At 42.3% G+C, this 19,398-nt stretch overlaps 1 protein-coding gene across 1 annotated transcript in view; it reads right to left on the reverse strand.

Moving 5' to 3' along the window:
* Usp46 (ubiquitin specific peptidase 46) overlaps positions 1-19,398 on the reverse strand; it is a 60,072-nt gene that overhangs the window by 32,076 nt on the left and 8,598 nt on the right. Inside the window, exons 2-4 of the mRNA XM_012513877.2 lie at positions 5,849-5,929; positions 2,435-2,648; positions 838-1,067 (exon numbers count right to left, since the gene is read on the reverse strand). Coding sequence (XP_012369331.2) covers positions 838-1,067; positions 2,435-2,648; positions 5,849-5,929 — 525 coding nt within the window. The remainder of the gene's footprint in view (positions 1-837; positions 1,068-2,434; positions 2,649-5,848; positions 5,930-19,398) is intronic.

Below are 19,398 nucleotides of genomic sequence, written 5' to 3' on the forward strand. Positions count from 1 at the left end.
CATTTACTGCACATTTCCTCTGTGCCAAGCATACTTCTCAGTATTTTACAAATGTTGATTCATTTAATCCTCCCAGAAACCCATGAGATAAGCATTCTCATCAGCCCTATTTTACAGATGATAGTGAGGAGGAGGAAAGGAGCAATTTACAGAGTTCCACAACGATTGAATTTCAGAGCTACCACACAAACTCAGGCAGCCTAGATCCAGAGCTGGGCTTTGACCTGCAAAAATGACACTGCATAAAGTTTAAATATAGCAAGCAAATATGGTATCTTAAATTGTGCTCTGCAGTAGATATTTCAAATTCAACTAACATTAGGTGCCCACAATATACCAAACCCTTTCAAACACATAAGCTCACCCAACCCGAGGGACTCGCCAAGTCTATCCAGCTCACATGGAGAATCAGGAGTTGATCCTTGTCTGACCTCAGGCTCACTCTACCAAAGCTGATTCCCTCTAAGTCCCAGCAGTCATCTGTTCCAAACCACATCTGATTGTCTCATGACCAAAATCTTTTCAAAAATAAGATTTGGTAGATCTAGTTCAAGAGTTTAATTTGTAAATCCTAAAACTGGCTCACAGTGCAAAGCAATCCAGCACTTCAGGACAGCTCTCCTCACCACTGTGCCTTAGCTAGCCAACACACCTTGGGAGAAGACCTGCTTCCAAAAATCTGCACTTGGGCTTCATTATGTGAACAGTATTCATGAAACATTTTGTCCATATATATTGAAGGCATCTGGAAAGTGTTATAACACCACCCTGCACTCACACACAACACAGCCTGTCTAAATACGTGGCACAAGTTACATGGAGTCCTCCAACACTCACAGTTTCACAGTTCAAGCATCGGGTTTCATTGGTGAGCGTTCCCTGAAAAATCTCATGGACCCAAGTGAGTTCTGGTTTATTATTCTCCGCAGGTTCATTCATGTTGCCATTTTTTAATTTTCCATTTTGCTTTTCTTGTTTCTTTTCCTCCTGCAGTATGTCTGCAATAGTGTTCAGCAAATAATTTAAAAACTCGTGTGCATCCTGCTGCATGTAGTTATCAAAGAGATCTGGAAAGGAGAAGGTCATTACTTCAGTCTCTGACTCTTGAAAAGCAAACAGACACACAGATTTGCATGCCACCCAACAACTGCATACTGAAGGGGTGGGCAGATACAGAATACAAATAGATTCATCTTTACTATGCGGCTTCCAAGGGGAAGTTTCCAAATATTTCCATTTCCTACACCCACCAATTTCTTCTATCTTCCTATAGGCATGTGTACAAAACTTGACTCAAATTTTCATTCGTTTTTTTTTTTTTTTCAAATTTTCATTTGTTGTAAAGAAAAACAAAAATTACCTAAGAAGGTCCCTGACAAAATATCAACATTTAATACGATGTTATTACTGATAACCAATTAATCATTGCATAATATATCCAGGGCAACTGAAATCTCCCCAAAAATCATATCAAACCCTGCACCAGCCTAAAAAGCTTGACTGAAATACATAAAAGAGATGAAAAGGACACAGGAGGATGTGTCCAGGTGATGGTGTTCTGAAACCAACTGCAAATGACCCCAGGACACAGCTGCCGCTCCCTGGGATGAGTGCAGCTGTGAAACCTACTATCAGTCATCTTCACAACTAGGCTGGGAGTGTTCCGAATTACTTTTATTCTGGTATGTATAAACTACAACAACTTTAAAAGACAGCAATCAAACTAAACAAGACTGTAAAACAAATATCACATTAACCAAGTCTGTTGGAGTAAGGTGGAATGTGAGAAACATACAAGTTGACACTTCAAATATTTCCCTAGTCAAAAAAAAAAAAAAAAAAATTCCAGTACAGAACTTCTGGAATACATACTCATTTCTACTATCAGTTCCCCCGAAAACAACAGAAGACAAAAAAATTTGTTTTAAATCAGGTGGCACTAATATATTTTTATTATACATAGATTATCAATTTAATACCCTTCAATCATCCTGGTAAATAAAATCAGATCCATTATTTTACAATAGTAGAGGATCTGATTAGGTAATACGCACTTACTCTAATCACTTATGACAAGTTCATAAGAGGGTGCTATTTCATTCATTATTACATCGGCCCATCTAATCCAATGTCCCACTGAGTAGGCTGCCTTAGGCAATTTTTTCTCTTACAATGATCCTACCAAGAATAGTTTTTTTAAAAATTCCAAATGAGATGCTACAGCTTGAATTTTAAAGCATATTTCTAGTCCACTTTTACTTAATGTATAATGGATAGAGAAAAACAAATATCTTTCTTTTTAAAATGACAACTGAGTAGCTGACTACCTCTATTTTCCTTCTTTAAAAAAGCAGCTTTTCATTCTGAAAATACAGAGAGACGTTGGCTTTCCTCATTTCAGAGCTTTGGAACCACGATACTCCACACTACTCACCATTCTCTTTTCTCAGCCTTGAAATGAACTTCTTTGGTGGGATGACGCCGACCTTCTTCTTCTGCGTGGCGATGCTGTGGAAAAGGTCTGCCAGGCACGTCAGCAAGTTTTCCTTCTTTTTTTGCTGGGCCTTGTATGCCAACACGTTCTCACGAAACGGCCGGCAGAAATATAACGCCTGAAGCACGGAGTTGCAGTAGCATGTGTTCCCAAACTGCCGAAGGACAAGAGGGGTGGCTGACAGCACTGTCCAGAGACAAGCCCCCTCTGGGAGAGGTGGGGAGAAGGAGAAGGCCAAGCTCTACCAATCCACCCAGATTTCCCGGGATCGAAGCCCAGCTCACCATACCATAAAATTGATTAACTACTCTAAACACCAGACATTACCTCCCTGTAGTCAACCAGTCTGAAAATGTTCAATGGAAAGTTACAGAGAAAAGCAATTGCTAAGTTTTCAACTGTATATCACCGTGAGCAGCACGGTGAAATCTCACAGCAGCCTGCCTGGGAGGTGAATCACGTGCTTGTGCAGCACATCCACGCTAGCTCTTGCTGCCCCATTCGCCACCAGCAGCACCTCGGCTACGGCCCCCAGTCAGTGCCACAGCGCTCTGACGCTCAAGGAACTGTTACTATACCTCATGATGGCCTGGGAGAGATACTGGTCATCTTATTACAATAAATTGTTTTAATTGTTCTAATTATTCAAACCTATGTTATTTTGTTAACCCCTTATTGTGCCAAATTTATAAATTAAACTTCGTCGTGCATGTGTGTGCATAGGAGACAAACAGCATACATAAGGTACATTATGATTCCTGGCTTTAGGAGTCCCCTAGGGATCCCAAAGTGTGTCCCCCACAGGTAAGGGAAGCCTCCTGTACACAATTCTCGTGCTTCTCCAACTCACAAAAGTCTCTATAAAATGACAATAAGAATTCTGTTTAGGGAAAGCATCTAATGACACCATCTGGTGCTTAGAAAAAAAGAAAGAAAAAAAAATCTTTTTATTTGAAGACCCAGTAAGTAGCTGGTTAAATAAAAGATCCTGCATTCTAGCACATCAAAGCTCCCATGACAGACTAAAACTCCAAATCAAAAAGAAAACTGAGGAACCCCATGCAAAGCTCAATCCGCCTTAACGTGGGCTGTGTTCTTCTTTCAAGATTCCAGCATCCCTCCTACTGGACCGGATGTGTCCTTGTTGTGCAGTAACAAAGGCAGAAACGTTCTCAAGTCATCCCCCCAGCTCCCTATACCTCTTACCTTCTAAATGACACCACCCACTCTTCCAAGGTAGCAACTGTCTCAATCCAGTATAACCCAAGTCCCTGGCTCCTGCAATCAAATCAGAGTCCACGCAACAATACCTCACACCTCTCAAAATCACGGACTCCAGGATTCTGATTACAGAAGGGAAAACCATCATCTCACTGGTGTCCAAGTAACTGTAAGCCTGCCTCTGTGGGAGAACACAACTGAGACCATCACTTTAGGAATGTTCCTATATAGTTTAATGAACAGGAAAGTACCCTAAGGAAATAACCAGATCCACGGCACAGACTACCAAGTGCTACAGACAAGTAAAATGGGACAAGAACACATTCTCAGAATTGGCTGTTGGCTTTTGTGGCCACCAAGAATGAGATGGATGTTCTTCCACACTTCCACATCTACTTATGCTCAGCTAGAAAATTTCCTATTTTTCTATATTTTCAAAATTTCCTATTTTTATACACAATTATGTAATAGGAGACAAATCTTTTTCCAGAGTTGGAACTTTCATAAATTATAAGGATCATAAATTAAGTTATTAATAAATACAGATCTCAGAATTCTTCCACAAACTAAAAAATGACTTTAATTCTTTTTATCTTCATAGCCTGCACCTGTATTTTCTGTAGCTAGGGCAGAACTGCCATGACTTGAATAACTGTCTTCAGAGAACCAAAGAGAGGCCTGTATACAATGTTTTTTAAAAATGGTATTAAAATTAAAAGTCAGCACCTTGTCAGCATAATGTCCTTATCCCAGTGCTTTATTCGGCCTTTCTCCTTCCATTCTTCTCTCTTTCACTCAGTGCCTCACTTCTACCCAGATGCCTTTCAGTAATACTTGGCCCTGACCCAACAAACACCTCCAGGAAAGGAAAGGAACATACCCCAGTGTCCGCAGCCTGCGTCAGCTCCAGTCAGAGTCCTACGTAGGAGCTTTCCTCCATCTTTCACTATCGCCCTGGAGCAGTCAGTGGTGGGGAACCCATGGCACGCGCACCACAGCTAGCAGTCTGTTATCACTGAAAGCTCTATGAGGTTTGCCATCACTGCCCAGGAGGTGGAATCCACCCCAGCCCCATCTCACAGATGGCAAAGTGAAAGCTCAAAGAACGCAGGTAATTGGCCCCAGAACACAGAACTAGTGAATAGCATGGGCAGAACCCAAATGCAGGTCTACATGGCACTGAGGCCACTGCTCTCTGTTTATCTCCCAGGCAGCAATTAGCACAGAGTATTTCTAGCTTCTCCTATTACTTTCCTTGCCAGGGCACTGACAGACTATGTGGAGAGCAGTTGTTAAAGGAAGTCATGTGTTCACAAGTTAACACTCAATAACTTGTTTATAAATTAAGACTTCCACTCCAGAGACAAAGTGTCAGGTAAGAAAAAAGCTCAGGGCCGGCAAGATAGCTCAGTGGTTTAAAGCCCCTGCTTAGGCAAGCACGCAAGGACCATGGTTTGACCCCTGGCACCACATGCTGTACCAGCCCTGCCCCCAGGGTGGCTGAGCCAGCCACACAAAAAAAAAAAGCTCAGGAAGGGTGCCTAATACTGCCGTACTACCTGGTTATTATGTACCATCAAGGAAGAAGAATTTATACATCTAGCCAGACACAAGGGGGCCACTGCTGAGCCAAAGTAAGATGAGGCTACGTAATGACGAGATAAACTGGTCCTAGCTTTTCCCCTACAGCTTCCCTGTTTCTGGAAGATACCTACCAAGTTACACTGATGATGAACAGTAATACTTTTAAAACTCTGGTTGTACTAACAGTTACTGAAACAAAGACTGGTTGAAGAGTTCACCCAGATGAAAAAGGAGGATGTGCAAAAGCAATTTGGCTACAGAAGCTAATAAAAATCACTATAAACATTATGTGTGCAAAGGAAATCCCTCAAAGCACAAGGAGGTGAAGCTGTGAATTTGACCCAATAATGTAATAATTAAATTCTTTTCTTCTGGGACAACTAATTCTTTCAAAAATAGATTAAAAGTTTCCCTCTCCAACATTGTGCTTCATCTTCATCTAACTAAAGCACTTGAGCAATTTAAAAATTGATAATGATGAAAATGGTAGCAGAGCTGCATCACATATTCTAAAATGTTTGATAAAAATAGTGCACTTTAAATACTTACATTGACCAATCCGAAGTAGTGTTCATTGATTGGAAACTGCTCTGGACCAATGTCTTTTTCCAGAGCAGAGGCATTGGTGCCCTAAAAGAGAAAAATAACAATAGTTGTACTACATGTAAAAACAAGAAAATAAAAGCATACTTAGGCTTTCCACGACTTAAACAAGCATCTACTCTGGTTTATGAGGTGTTTGCGATGTTTACACTGACAGAAAAGGCATGAGACGTAAACCATTAGGTTAGTTCATAATCTCACCCCTATTTTTCCTCTCATCCAATGTATTCCTTTCCTCAACCTGTTCTATGTGGCCTCAGTCACCATCCATTAGGAAAGGAGGGCTTAGAGAGGCAGACAAGGAAACTGTCGCCAAGAGCTTCTGGATAAAATATCACCATCACAGACAATCAAAGCAGCTATAAAAACCAAGCACAGAGTACTATCCTTTTCAAAGTCAATTCTTCATTCTGGTGAGGATTTACTGTACACCCCAAGAGCCAACTGATAAGAGAACAGGGAACAAAACAGGCCTGGATTCCTGCTGCCATGGAGCTTCCATTTTATAAATGAGGACAGCCAGGAACACAACGCAAGTACATTGAACAGTACATTAGGAGGTAATAAGTACAACAGAGAAAAATAGAGCAAGAAATGGGGATGGAGACAAGAGGAAGGATGTGTGGAGAGACCTACAAGTGGTAGAGGTGGGATAGCAACACCTGGAGGAAACTGAGCAAAAAAGAAGGTCTGGCCAGGGAAGTGGCTCAGTGGCACAAGCACCTGCCTTGCAAACACAAGGTCCTGAGTTCAATTCCTGGTACTAACCCCCCAAAAAAGGCCTTATGAACTGTTCAAAAAGAAAATTATGAGTAATGGAGATAGAACCTGCAGCTCTCAGATGCATCAAACTAGTAACCCACCCACGAAACAGTCCAACCTGATAAATTTAACAGTTACGAGGTATTCTTGCTATGTACCAGGGACAGGATGGTTTCCTGTTATGATTCCCATTTAACAGACAATGTATTTAAAGTTCAGAAGAGTTTAAAAAACTGTCCTAAGGCCAGACATGGTGGTGCACCTCTATAACCTCAGCACTCAGGAGGCCAAGGCAGGAGGATCCTGAGAGTTCAAGGACAGCTTGAACTATATAGTGAAACCCTGCCTCAAAAAGTCAAGAAAGAACAAGAGCTAGACCTGTGCCAGTTCATAGTGAAGAGAACCCATGCTCTTAATCTAATGCTACCCAGAACAATCCTAACCACTAAATCACTGACTGCCGGTAACCAATGATGAATTGTCATTATTACCCTAGGCCTGAATAAATCTGCTTGGATTAGGAAGAGTGACTAAAGTTCAGTACAATAAGGTAAGTGACAGTCAATCCTCATTATCCTTGGGAAAACTAATTCCAGGACCCTTCTGGAGATTCTCAAGTCCCTTATATAAAATAGGTGATATCTGCATATATTCTCCCATGTTAGTCAACTTCCATATATGCTAAAACAAATACCTGAGCTAAACAGTTTATAAAGAGGAAAGGTTTATTCTGGCTTATGGTTTCTGTGCAGGGTCCTTTGGACCCATTGTATTGGGCCTATGGCAAAGCAGAATCATGGCTGGGACCTATATGGAAGAAAGCACTCATCTCCTTCAGGGCAGGCGGGAAGCAAAGAGAGGAAGGTCTCAATACTCCCTTTAAGAACATGTCCCCAGTGACCCCTTTCCTTCACGAGACCCTACCTCTCACACCACCAGCTGAGGATTGAGCCTTTGCACGTGAGCCTTTAGGGGACACTTAGATCCTGATCACAACGGCCACATACATCCTGCTGCACACTCCAAACCACCAAACACAATGTAAATGCTGTGCAAATAAACAGTTGTTAGACCAGTGTGTAGAAGTCTATACATGTTCGGCACAGACTCAGTTTTCTTACTATACTTAGTACCCTGATCTGTGCAGAACCTGTGGGTATGGTGGGCCAATGGAAGAGTGCACAGAGAGCAGGATCGGAGTCCTCTATGGCTCTGCCATCGTTCTGTCACCTCACACTCTCAGCCTGTCACAGAAGAGTCCCAGCTCACAGAAACTCAAAGATTTAGGAAACAGATATAAAGTAAAAGGGACATGTTCCCTAAGAAATAGCCTGCTGCTCCGCTTATTCTTGATTTTCAGTTAGTATCTCCCTCTCAGAGGAAGCAATGGCCAAACAGTAGGCTGAGAACAAGTCAACATGGTCACCAGTCACCAAGCAAACATCCCATGCAAAATAACCCAAGTCTGTGGACACTGTGCCTCAGGGACAAGAAAGTGACTAAGACAACTGGTTTTGTATATCTTTTATACCATCCCACTAATCTAAATTTCTTTCTCTGTCTTCTGAAGAGTTGGGGGAAGAAGAGAATGAGAATGTGTGTGTGGCAGAAGGTATTGCCTTCACAATCACGTAACTCCATTTACGAGGCTGAACTTTTGCAATAACATAACAAATTATGGCAGGATTTTAAAGTATAGACAAAAATTACTGTAAATTTTCAATAAAGTTACATCTCAATCATAAATCCATGTAAATGATATGTATTGAAAGTACCAACAGACATTTTTCAAGAAAAATTAGAATCTATGGCTTAGAGCCCAGAAAAAAAAAGTTAATATAAAAATATAGCACATGGAGATAGAGCTTATTAAATCTCTTTAGGAAAAAAACAGCAACATATTCAAGTTGATCCATAATTTTTGCTAGTTGGAAAGTCTTAGATTGAGTCTATCTCATCTCCCTATCTTCCTGTTTTCTCCTCTGCAGAGGGTGAGCTGAGGAAGGAGGGAGCAGAGTTATCCTGAGAATAGACCCAGCACAGCACCCACCATGAAGGGCTGGTGAAATCAGCACCCCACAGCATGGCCCCCAAGGAGGGAAGGAGGGAGGGAACTATGTCCTGCAGGAAGGCTGGCTCCTCCCTGAGGTCAGCGCTTGCTTTGCCACCTTTAAGGCCAAGTCTGTCCACTCTCTGCGCAGTGTGGAAAGGTTAGAGGAGAGGCTGGCTGGGACAGATTCTATCAGTTCCTCTCTCTCCCTCAGGCCCAGGACGCCCATCACTGTACCAGCTCTCTCCGTTCTTCTCACCTTGGCTCACCTTCATTCCACTCCTGCCAACATCCTAGATGGTTTCTACATCCATGCAGATGAGCCACCTCGCCATGTTCTCTCTGCAACTCAATGTCCTGGTATCCTCTCCACATCAGGCACCTCTCCCAAAGCTGTGCCCAGATCAGGCTGCCACCTGAAATTCTCAAGTCCAGTTGCCCACCGTCCACCCAAGCACACTTGTGCACACTGCTTACGGAGCCCATTCTAGGCACATTTATACCTCACAGGTGAGGCATGTAACGAAGTCCAGGTCCCCCTTACCCTGTCCTTTAGCTATGATACCAGAAAAAAAAAATTTTAAAGGATGAACCAAAGTATCTACCTCCTCTGAACATACAAAACCAGACAAATGTACAGTTGTAGAAAAAAGTCAAACAAACACTAAGTAGATTCCCTAGAATCTGCCTGATTCCAGTGGTCCTCAGCATGATCTATATTTTAACACTGCTCTACTGCATTCATGGACCGCCCCACAATAACTATTTCCAACTTACCCCAAGTGCCTCAGAACTTTAGCATCTCCTCTATTCCTCTTGTACTGCCTTTCCCTCTCAAATAACAAAACAAAACAAAACAAAACAACAACGGGCTTTTTTTTTTTTTTAACCAGCAGACAGGGATTCCCTTAATGTGTCACTCACAAATCTGCATCTCCCTTGTTAATGATGGAGATGTCGCTCTTGCCCACGGATCTCTCCTTTCCTATCAGATCAATCTCATTTAAGCTCTTGCCAGGATTTCCATCCACATTAGAAACACACACTCCTCCAGAGACTTCCCCTTTAAGATCTCATTCTCACTCCTCCTTTGGAGCTTAACTTTCTAAAATAACTACCTCTGCTGAAATACTTACTGGATGAATCATGTGACTGCTAAGGTTTATAAAGTGAGACAAGGGAGGGCAATAAAACTCTATTACTGAAGCTGGGCAGTGAGGGGGGGCTCCCTATACTCTATACGCTGCTGTTTATAATTTCTTTATGTACAGTCACGCATCATTTAACCATAAGAACACATTCTGAGAAACACATCATTAGGTGATTTCATTATTGTGTGAATATTATAGAGTGTGCTGGTATATACCCAATGACATAACTAGGTTACACGGTATACTGAATATCCTATAGCTCTTAGGGCCACAGTGAACAAAACAACCTAAAATTATCAAATACGAGAGAAAGTGATACAATTAAGACACATGTAGTAAACCAGGCATGGTGGTGCACACCTATAATCCCAGCACTTGGGAGATGGAGACAGGAGGATGACCCCAAGTTCAAGGCCAGCCTGGACTACATAGTAAAACCTCATGTTAAAAAAATAAGCTATACAAGGCTGTTTCCAGAGTTAACACAGCATACTGTTTTACAGTAAAATTTTTATATAAGTAAAAGGAATATATCCTGAAATAAAAAGCACAATGGAATAAAGCACGTGACAATATGGACACACAGGCATATAATGCGCCCCCAAAGATACCCTTGCCCTAAGCCCTAGAACTGGTGAATACATGACCTTCCAAAGCAAAACTCAGATGACACTAATTCACTCATCAGTGGACCCTCACAGAGGGAGGCTGGCCTGGACTATATAAAGGGGTCCAGGGTCACAACTATGCCTCCCAGGGGTAGGCAGGGCAGAACGATCAGATCAGTGGGATGCAGGGTGGAGGACTCAACCTGCCTCCACAAGTTCTAAAGACAGAAGAAAGGCCATGGTGAAGGAATGCAGGTCCCCTCTAGAAACTAGAAAGGAAAAAACAGAGTCTCTACTAGAGCCTCTAGAAAGAACTCAGGTCTGAACTGCTGTGGCTTTGCCCCAGTTAAGAAATGTTCTGGACTTTAGACACTCAGAGCTCTTAACATAATAACAGGGACATAGAAAGTTGGTGTTAATATGTTTGAGGTTTTCCATTATAAAACCTTCTATAAGACTTACCTCTACTGCTTCACTTCCAGATCTCTTCTGAAAATATCTGGGTTCTATTTCCACTTCCTTCATCCCTGACACGCTTCAAACACTGCAGACTCCTGTAGGGCACTCCTACATGGCACATTTTTTTCCACAGTAGACTGAGGCCCTCCTCCCCAACTCTTGCCTTTTCTCTCTGTAGTCTGGGCAGTAACTACTCACATGGCTTCAATCAGCAGCCACAAAGCAATTGCTCCTCACTTCATCTGCATCTCATTTCTGAACTATCCCTAGAGTGATTGGAGGCATCCCCTGTACCTGTTTGCCTACCGTCCTCAATATCCATCTCTTCAAACTGGATCTCTCCCTCCTCTGGTATTTCCCACTTTGTAAATGAAAAGACACCACCATCCTCCTTTTGGCTCATGCCAGAAACTTTGCAGTTACGCCTAACATCCCCTGCTATACTCTACCCTCATCTATCAAGTAGATAATAGGACCACAGTAACTGCAGGCTGGATAGATGGTTGGATGGGTGTACAGATACATATGGCTAGAGTTGCCTGAGTAGCTACAGTGTGCACAATAATTTGGACATACATGTGTGCATATTCTCCCTCCATACTATTCAATGAGGCATGAGTAGTACCTTCCTCCACCTTCCCCATTCCCTTTTGCAAACACTCTTCAGGAAATGGTTTCTATGGATACAGAATGTCACCAATATTGACATTTAGAACCAATTTCTAGTTTCACATGCTAGCACTTTTCTTTGGTAACATGAATCTTTGCATCCTTAACAATTTGGGAGTAAAATATGTTAAATGTAAATGCTGGCATGATTAAATGACATACACAATAACGAATGTCTTACAAGATAATGATGAGTACTTAAAGATTAAACAGTATTGATCAACACTAAATGACCAGCTCTCTCAACTCTGCAATTCTACTTTAATTTACATACATATTTTCACACAGGTGGCAAGAGATACAGAGACTGCAACAAAAGAACCAAATAATATAAGTGTAGCTTACACAAGTTACAAATGTGCCTCTTTCATATAAATGTTAAAAGAGTATTCAGCCCATGCCTACTGTGGTAGGCTTGTAGGCTGGAGACCCAGGCTGCTCTTGTCTTGCTGCTCTGCTATCTACCAACACTAATTTTGGAATAAAAAAGTTCTTCCTGCTCCTACCTTTAAATAATCTCTTCAAGGAAGAAGTAAGAAAAACAGAGAGGGACCTTATTCCCTTTCAAGGATGTTCCTGGATGCTCCAGGCTCTACTTCTGCATTTGTCACTGCTGGCTAGAGACTAATCTAGTCACATGGCCATACCAAGCTGCAAAGGAGTCTGGGAAAGGTGCTCTTTACCCAAGTACCTGTGAGCAGGTAAAATTTCTCTTATATTAGAAATAAAAAAATGGCTACTGAGGGAACAACCAGCACTATCTCCATGATTCTTGCAGCAAGATTTATTCATAGCAAAAATTAGGAGTAATTTGAACTCATTAAATAATTATGGAAATGCATATGATGGAATCCCATCTGGGTATTTTTCAAAGTAAACATACCCTATAAGTACTGCTATAAAATATGGCCACGATACACTAAGTAAAAAACATGGTATGTGCTTAAGACAATCTTGGTAATATCATTTATAAAATAAAGCCATTATAGGTCATTGTATTCGATGTCTACATTTTAGCCAAAATTCTTGAAAGAGTACCTGTGAAATTATTATTAGGATTTTTTGGGGGGTTGGGGATATTACCATAGGATCTTCACTATGAGGCGCAGGCTGGCCTAGAACTCCTGAGTTTAAGTGATCCTCTACCTCAGCCTCTCAAGTAGCTAGAATTAAAGCATACAGCACTGTGTCCAATTGGCATTTGAGAAATTATTAGCAATCATCACTGGTGTCAGAAAGTGGTGCTGGGGCCAAGCACAGTGGCACACACCTATAATCCCAGCACTTGGGAGGCTGAGGAAGGAGGAGTGCCACAAGTTTGAGACCAGCCTAGGCTATACAAGTGAGTGCAAGGCCAGCCTAGACTGACTACATAGTGGGATCATGTCTTTAAACTAAAAAAAGGAGAAAAAAGAAAAAGGAGCTAGAAGAGGAAAGTGTTATGAAAGGGCCTTTCTTTTTATCTTCTCAACTCTTTAAACTTTTTACTATAAGAATGTATTACTTTTGTATTAAAAAGTTACTAAACTATGCTTTATAGTGTAGTTGAGGTCTACAGTACACACATCAGAGCTGTATTTGTCCTTTTTTTCTTGCCAGTATTTATTTGCCTTTGATCTTAGTTACCCCACCTCCCTGAGGAGTCAGTTTCCTGGCTAAGATCGAGTTCCTGATATCCAGCCTGCCCACTCCAAAGGGCAGCAGAGCAAGTGAAGCAAAACTGGAAATGCTATCAGCACTACACAAATTGTCGAGTGTACCGCAAGCCCCAAAGCCTGCGCTCCTCTTGCTAACAGCCGGCAAGATGGCACAAAGGGCAAAAGCGGGAGGCACAGGAAAGAAATGTTACATGACCAGATGGTAAACAAAGAACATATTGAGAGGGGTAAATCAGAGTCTGGAAGTATAAGAAACAAAGTTCTTATTTCCATCAGTTTAAAAAAATGTGGTAACCTCTGAAAAACAATGCAGCCAAATTCATTAAAAATAGACCCTGATCTGGGACAAGTTCCAACAAGAAGACTCTAATGTTAGCTTTTCAAAGCACCTCTGAAGGCTGTTCTATGACTTCCTCGGGTGCTACAACACACAGAACAAACAACAACAAGCCATGAAGGATGAATCATAAATGCACATGATAGGTATAGAAAGCTCTGTTAAAAATCATTTTTAAAACAACTTATAAGGAAAACAAACTAGACACACTCTTCCTTGGGGGACAAAAATGAAGAAAACTTCTTGCCCAGGAGAAGGAAATAATCAGAACAATGGAGAAGTCTTTTAAAAACAATGAGAACATTAGCACAGCAGGGGCGTGCCTGAAACAAACGGATGCAAGCCAGGAAGGGTCCTGGGAGATCAACTTGACCAAATCACAGATGAAGAGGCCAAGGCCCAGAGAAGGAAACTCATCTGCTCAAAATCTCCCCAGGCCACCACAACACACAAGTCTGTACAAAGTAAGAGGGGACCCTGGAAAGGCTAGAGTAACGTGTAAAGATTACATCTAAGTACATTAATTACAGAGACTAAGTCATTAATTACCGAGCAGAAGTTTGAAACAGATGACAGAAGTGGTAAATTTTGTTACTAAAACTACTTTTAATGTTGACATGCAACTATCAGCTCTTCAAATGACAATAGTACTTAACTAGTTTTCAAAGGGACAAGTATTCCTAGACTCCCAATGCAAAGGCCACTTCATAGCCTTCTGTTGAAAGAAAGCAAATAGAAGGTGAGACAGCTCTAAGTCTCAGGATGAGAAAAGAGCCACTTAGCAGGGTTCAGGAGTAGCTAAGGAGGAATTAGGGCCACCGGTGGCTAAGATGTAATTAATAACAATAACAGATGACTCATAAATAGCTGTTACTGTGCTGGGTTCAGCAGCACATATAATAGCTGCTGCTGTGTACAATCACTTTCCTAAGGACTTTACACCCATTTTAGTTATTTTAATCTTCACAATAATCCTGTGAGATGGATGTCATTATTGTCCTTATTTTAAAGTAAAACAGAGCATCAAGGCAGTTAAGTACCTTTCCCCTGGTTCAAATACATAATAAGTAGTGGACGCACAGTTCTGTCGCACAGTCTGGCTCCAGGACATGTGCCCCCAGCCACTACGCAGTACTGCCTCTTAGGAGGCACAGCCTCCTGACGAGCACAGAACTGCAAGAGCTGGAGAACAGACACGGTCCCAGAGCTGTCCAGGAGCACCCCTACCTCACAGCACGCCTACAAGGGGAGCACACAAGTCCTCCTCTGCAACACCTGTACAGGGCAGCTGGGCTGGGGAGTCGGCAAGATATGAAACATCAAGGAGAGAGGTTTGGTTTGTTTTTTTTCCCACCACCACAGCTAGAGTGTTTTTATCTAGTCACACAAGAAAAGAAGGTTGAGTTTTCCAAAAGGAGAAAACTGCTAAAGAGCAAAAAAATAAAATCTAAGGAACGAATCACTTTACACCTAATAATGAAATAAGGTGCAATCTTAATCTTCAACTTCTAAATTTATATATACTGAAAATAATGCAGCAAAAATGATGGAACACACAGACACAAGCACTAAAAGTATGCAGAGCAAAACGTGTTGGTATACCAAGGTAGTTTACCTTTCAGTGTTGAATTATTGAGAGGGAGAGTAGAGGAGTGAAGAATTGGCATGAATTATATAGACAAAAAATTTTATCCAAAGAAATGTGTAGAATATCTACCACGTCTTTTTTAAATTTTTTAATTAATTAATTGGTCCTTTTGAGAAAGGGTTTTGCTATGCAGTTCAGGCTGGCCTTGAGCTTACTTTATAGCCCAGGATGGTGGGTTTTTTTCTGTTTTGGGGTTTTTTTTTTAAATGTATTTTGTACAGGGCCTCCTTAAGCAGCTCGGACTCGTAGTGATCCTCCTGTTTTCAGCCTCCCCAGGGCTGGAATTACAGGCTTGTGCCACCACACCTGGACTCTGTGGGCTCAGCGTGCTGGGAACAGGGTCAGTGCGGAATGTGGTAAGGCTGGGATCGAACCCCAAACCCCAGCCCCTGCACTTACCTAAGTAGGCGCTCAGTCTGCTGAGCTATCTCACTGGCCCTCAGCCTGGTCTTGAACTCACAATGATCTTCCTACTTCAGACTCCTGAGTGCTGGGATTACAGGCATGTACCACCATGTCCGGTTTGTCATGCCTTCAAGGTATACAAATGCAGCTGTGATCTATGTAGATTCGTGACTCCAACTATCCAGGTGAGGGTCTAACTCTTCCAAGACCCTCAGAGTGCTCTGTCTAGCACATTCTCCTTCCCTTTTACCAATAGTTTCAATGTCACTCCCTCTCTGTCCCCTCACACAGAATCCTGCCTGTTTCTTGCAACAGCATAACTGTGATTATTTAACCTCTGGTTTCCACTAGCCCACAACAGGTCTGCAGATTATAGCCCATGGGTCGAACCCGACCCACCAAATGATTTTGTAAATAAAGTTTTACTGGAACACTAGCAATGATTGATCAATGTACTCACTGCAGCTGCTTTCACAATGCCACAGCAGAGCTGCCCAGTTGTGAACGAGATGTTAAGACCTAAATATTCACTCTCAGGTCCTTTACAGAAAAGCCTGTGAGCATGTACCTAAATCATAAACACTGTAAGGGCAGCAATTATGTATGATTCACTTGCCAGCACCCAGCAGAGCATCTGGCACATAGAAGGCACCTGATAAATTTGCTGATGGAACATACTCAGCAACATGGGAAGGGTGGGCGGCATGTGTCACTCACCTATCAGAGAGCTTCACCTCTATGTATTTATTTAATCCTGCCCAATAAAACAGGACAGATTAGTCTTAATCTCTAGGTTCCACACGTGGGGGGAAAACAGAGAGAAGCTGCCAAGCTCACTCAGCCCTTCAGGGCAGGGCCAGAATTCAAACCAAGGTCATTCAGTTCCCCAAATCTGAGCTCTTGACCACAAATGAGGTCGGTATACCCTTTTCACTGATGGTTTTAGTAATTCCTTAGCTGCAGCCATAGGGCCTGGACAGAGCCAGGACTGGCTCTGAGCACGTCCCCTCTGGCTGCTGGTTGTCCCATGTTATCTAAGCTCTGGCCACATACCCACAGGGGGTTATGGATACCTGAACTGCCAAGTTAGCAAGTCCAGGTCCTTCTGCCCTGTGTGACACTGAGCGGAACACTCCCTTCCAGATAAGTCACTGATGGGATCTCACCACCCACACTACCCAAGCGGATGAAAAGAAAGTTTAAGCTACTCGCCAAGGTCAACCATTAGCATGAAGCAGTGGTCAGTGGTGGCCATTACTCTGCAACCCCAAGTACTGGTTAAAGAGCTTTGTCAGTTCACAAAAAGGCAAAGGCTAATTTACCCTGCACTGCGACAGTGTGTATTTCCATCATTTATATTGGCAAAAAGCTCAACATAATTTCATTTGATAATCATTAACAAGAAGCCAAAACACCCACTATTGAAGAAGGCTGACCTTAGGATACCTGACTGTATAAGAGCTCTCAAGCCATTACAGGAAGGAACTGCAAAGCCCATGACTCTGGTTGATAAAACTGCCATCCACACTGTGGAGGACCACCGGGGCAGCTCTCCTTGAAAGAAGGGCAATCATCTCCATTTTGGCTGAGCCCGACCCTTTCCTCGTATTGATACATACAGAGCTGGCTAGAACTTTTGCTAATCCCTTCAACTGGCCTTACGCAATGCATATTGGTCTAGCCGAGGTGCTGGAGGTAGTCTTGGAAGATGGCATGCGTGTTTCCTGATAACCCAAACCTGCTGCTCTTTAATACAAGCTGGGTTGAAACAGGATTAAAAAACCAATGCTCCACGCTGTTGGCTATGACTTTCTGGGGCCTGAACAATTACACATTGGAGCTGAAGCACTGGACCCCAAAACATTAGATACTATCTCAATGGTATAATGCAAATTGCATTCTCTGCACATTCTTCTCTCTGCTTATGGCAGAAGTAAATGCAGGCCACCTACCTAGCTTAGCTCATAGTACTCACCTACTTCCCACAATTTTCATTCTTCCTCAAGCCACTCCTCCTTCACAGTTAATAAAACACAGGTGCAGCCCTGGGTCAGCCTCTTATTTACAAAAAGACATCTTTGTGACTGGAATTAGGGCCCTTTGGCTCCCCATAATTATAATTATGCTTTAGTGTCTTTATTTTTGCTGTGGGTTGCACTGGGAGTGGTAGATTGGAATTAACTTGGTGGGATTCCAGTAACTTTTTTTTTTTTTTTTTTGGAACCAGGGATTGAACTCAGGCCCTTGCACTTGCCAGAGAAGCGCTTATTCTACTGAGCTCTCTCCCCGGCCCCCTCCAATAACATATTTTTGAGATTACAAATATAGACTTTTTGAACTGACAGTAGGACCAGGAGGGGCTTCCTACACATGTTTAGAAACAACACATGAAATCCTGATGCAGAGGTAAACTCCAGCTCAAAAGCAGAACAAAGAGAGTACTGGCCTGAGTCTATCTTGTAGCTGAAGAGGAGGAGGAAACACAGTTACCCACAATAACTGAACTCGGCAAGCTAGAAGCACAAACCTCATTCCCAATCCAAGATCCCACGAAGTCACCAATATACCTCCACTATGATAATATCTATAAACCTCCTCCTTTACCCCAGGCCCCCTTCCCACTGCTTTAGAGAAAGGCCATGTGGGAGATGTGGGATCCTTGGCAAAGGCACCAGCTCTGTAAATTTTATCACCCAGTGATTTCGGTCTCCCACACTCCCTGTCCTTCCATCCCTCATCTAAGCTCAAGGTCTTCCACGGATGAGAAACATAAGCTCGGCCCCCACTATGCACATCTGGAGGAGAACTGAAGGACTTACTATTCTTGAATGAGTCCAGGCAAATCCCTACTGTTGGGAACCATGAGTATTGTGACATCAGAGAAATGCTAATCTAACGTAAGGAAAACATCCTGACATGTACTGATTGTGGAAGAAATATAAAATCCTATGCTCTCTTCGCCCACCCCAAATAGACCGGCGATGGGAACAAAGAAGCAAGGAGTCCTTGCTGCAGTGTAACTCAAAGACAGCATTAACACTCTTCTGGGAGCTAAGTTGGAAACTGCAAATGTGCATATATGATGAGTGGACAGAGCAACTAAACGGAGGTATGGGTAGGGATGTAGCTCAGTGGCAAAGCGCCTGCCTGGCAAAAACAAGATCCTGAGTGTGACTCCTGGTTCCAATAATTGAGCTTTGTGTTTTACTTATCTTTGGGGTTTTATTCCATTTTTGCCAGTGATCCTTTTTATTGTATCGTACAAAAATATTGGTCTGAGACAGATTGCAAATAAAAATAAAATGGATCCTTTTCTACAGACTTTGAAAATAATTGCCAAGAGCAAAGCATTTAAATGAGACTGAGTTCTTTGCCTTAAAACATAAATAGCTGCTCACGTTCACTTCTAATGAGAGAAATGCCAACTAAAAATAAAGCAAAACACCAGTCCCCTGCCCCCTTAGCAAAGATCAAAAGACTTCTGGGCAGCACGCTGCTTTCACAAGGTTGCAGGGGGCGCAGGTTGGCGATGGAGGACAATCTGGCAAAACCCTTCAGCTACAAATGCAAATCCACTTTAGGAAGTCAGTCCACAGACACAGTCCCACATATGCAACATGATATATGGACGAAGGTATTCTTTGCAGCCTTGCTTGTAAAAACCAAAGACTAGAAAACTACCCACACATCCTGGTAGTCAGTGGGGACCTGACTAAGTGAATTCAATGCATTCAAACAACAGAACATCC

The sequence above is a fragment of the Octodon degus genome, unplaced genomic scaffold, assembly GCF_000260255.1.
Source record: "Octodon degus isolate 3935 unplaced genomic scaffold, OctDeg1.0 scaffold00019, whole genome shotgun sequence".
NCBI lineage: Eukaryota > Metazoa > Chordata > Mammalia > Rodentia > Octodontidae > Octodon > Octodon degus.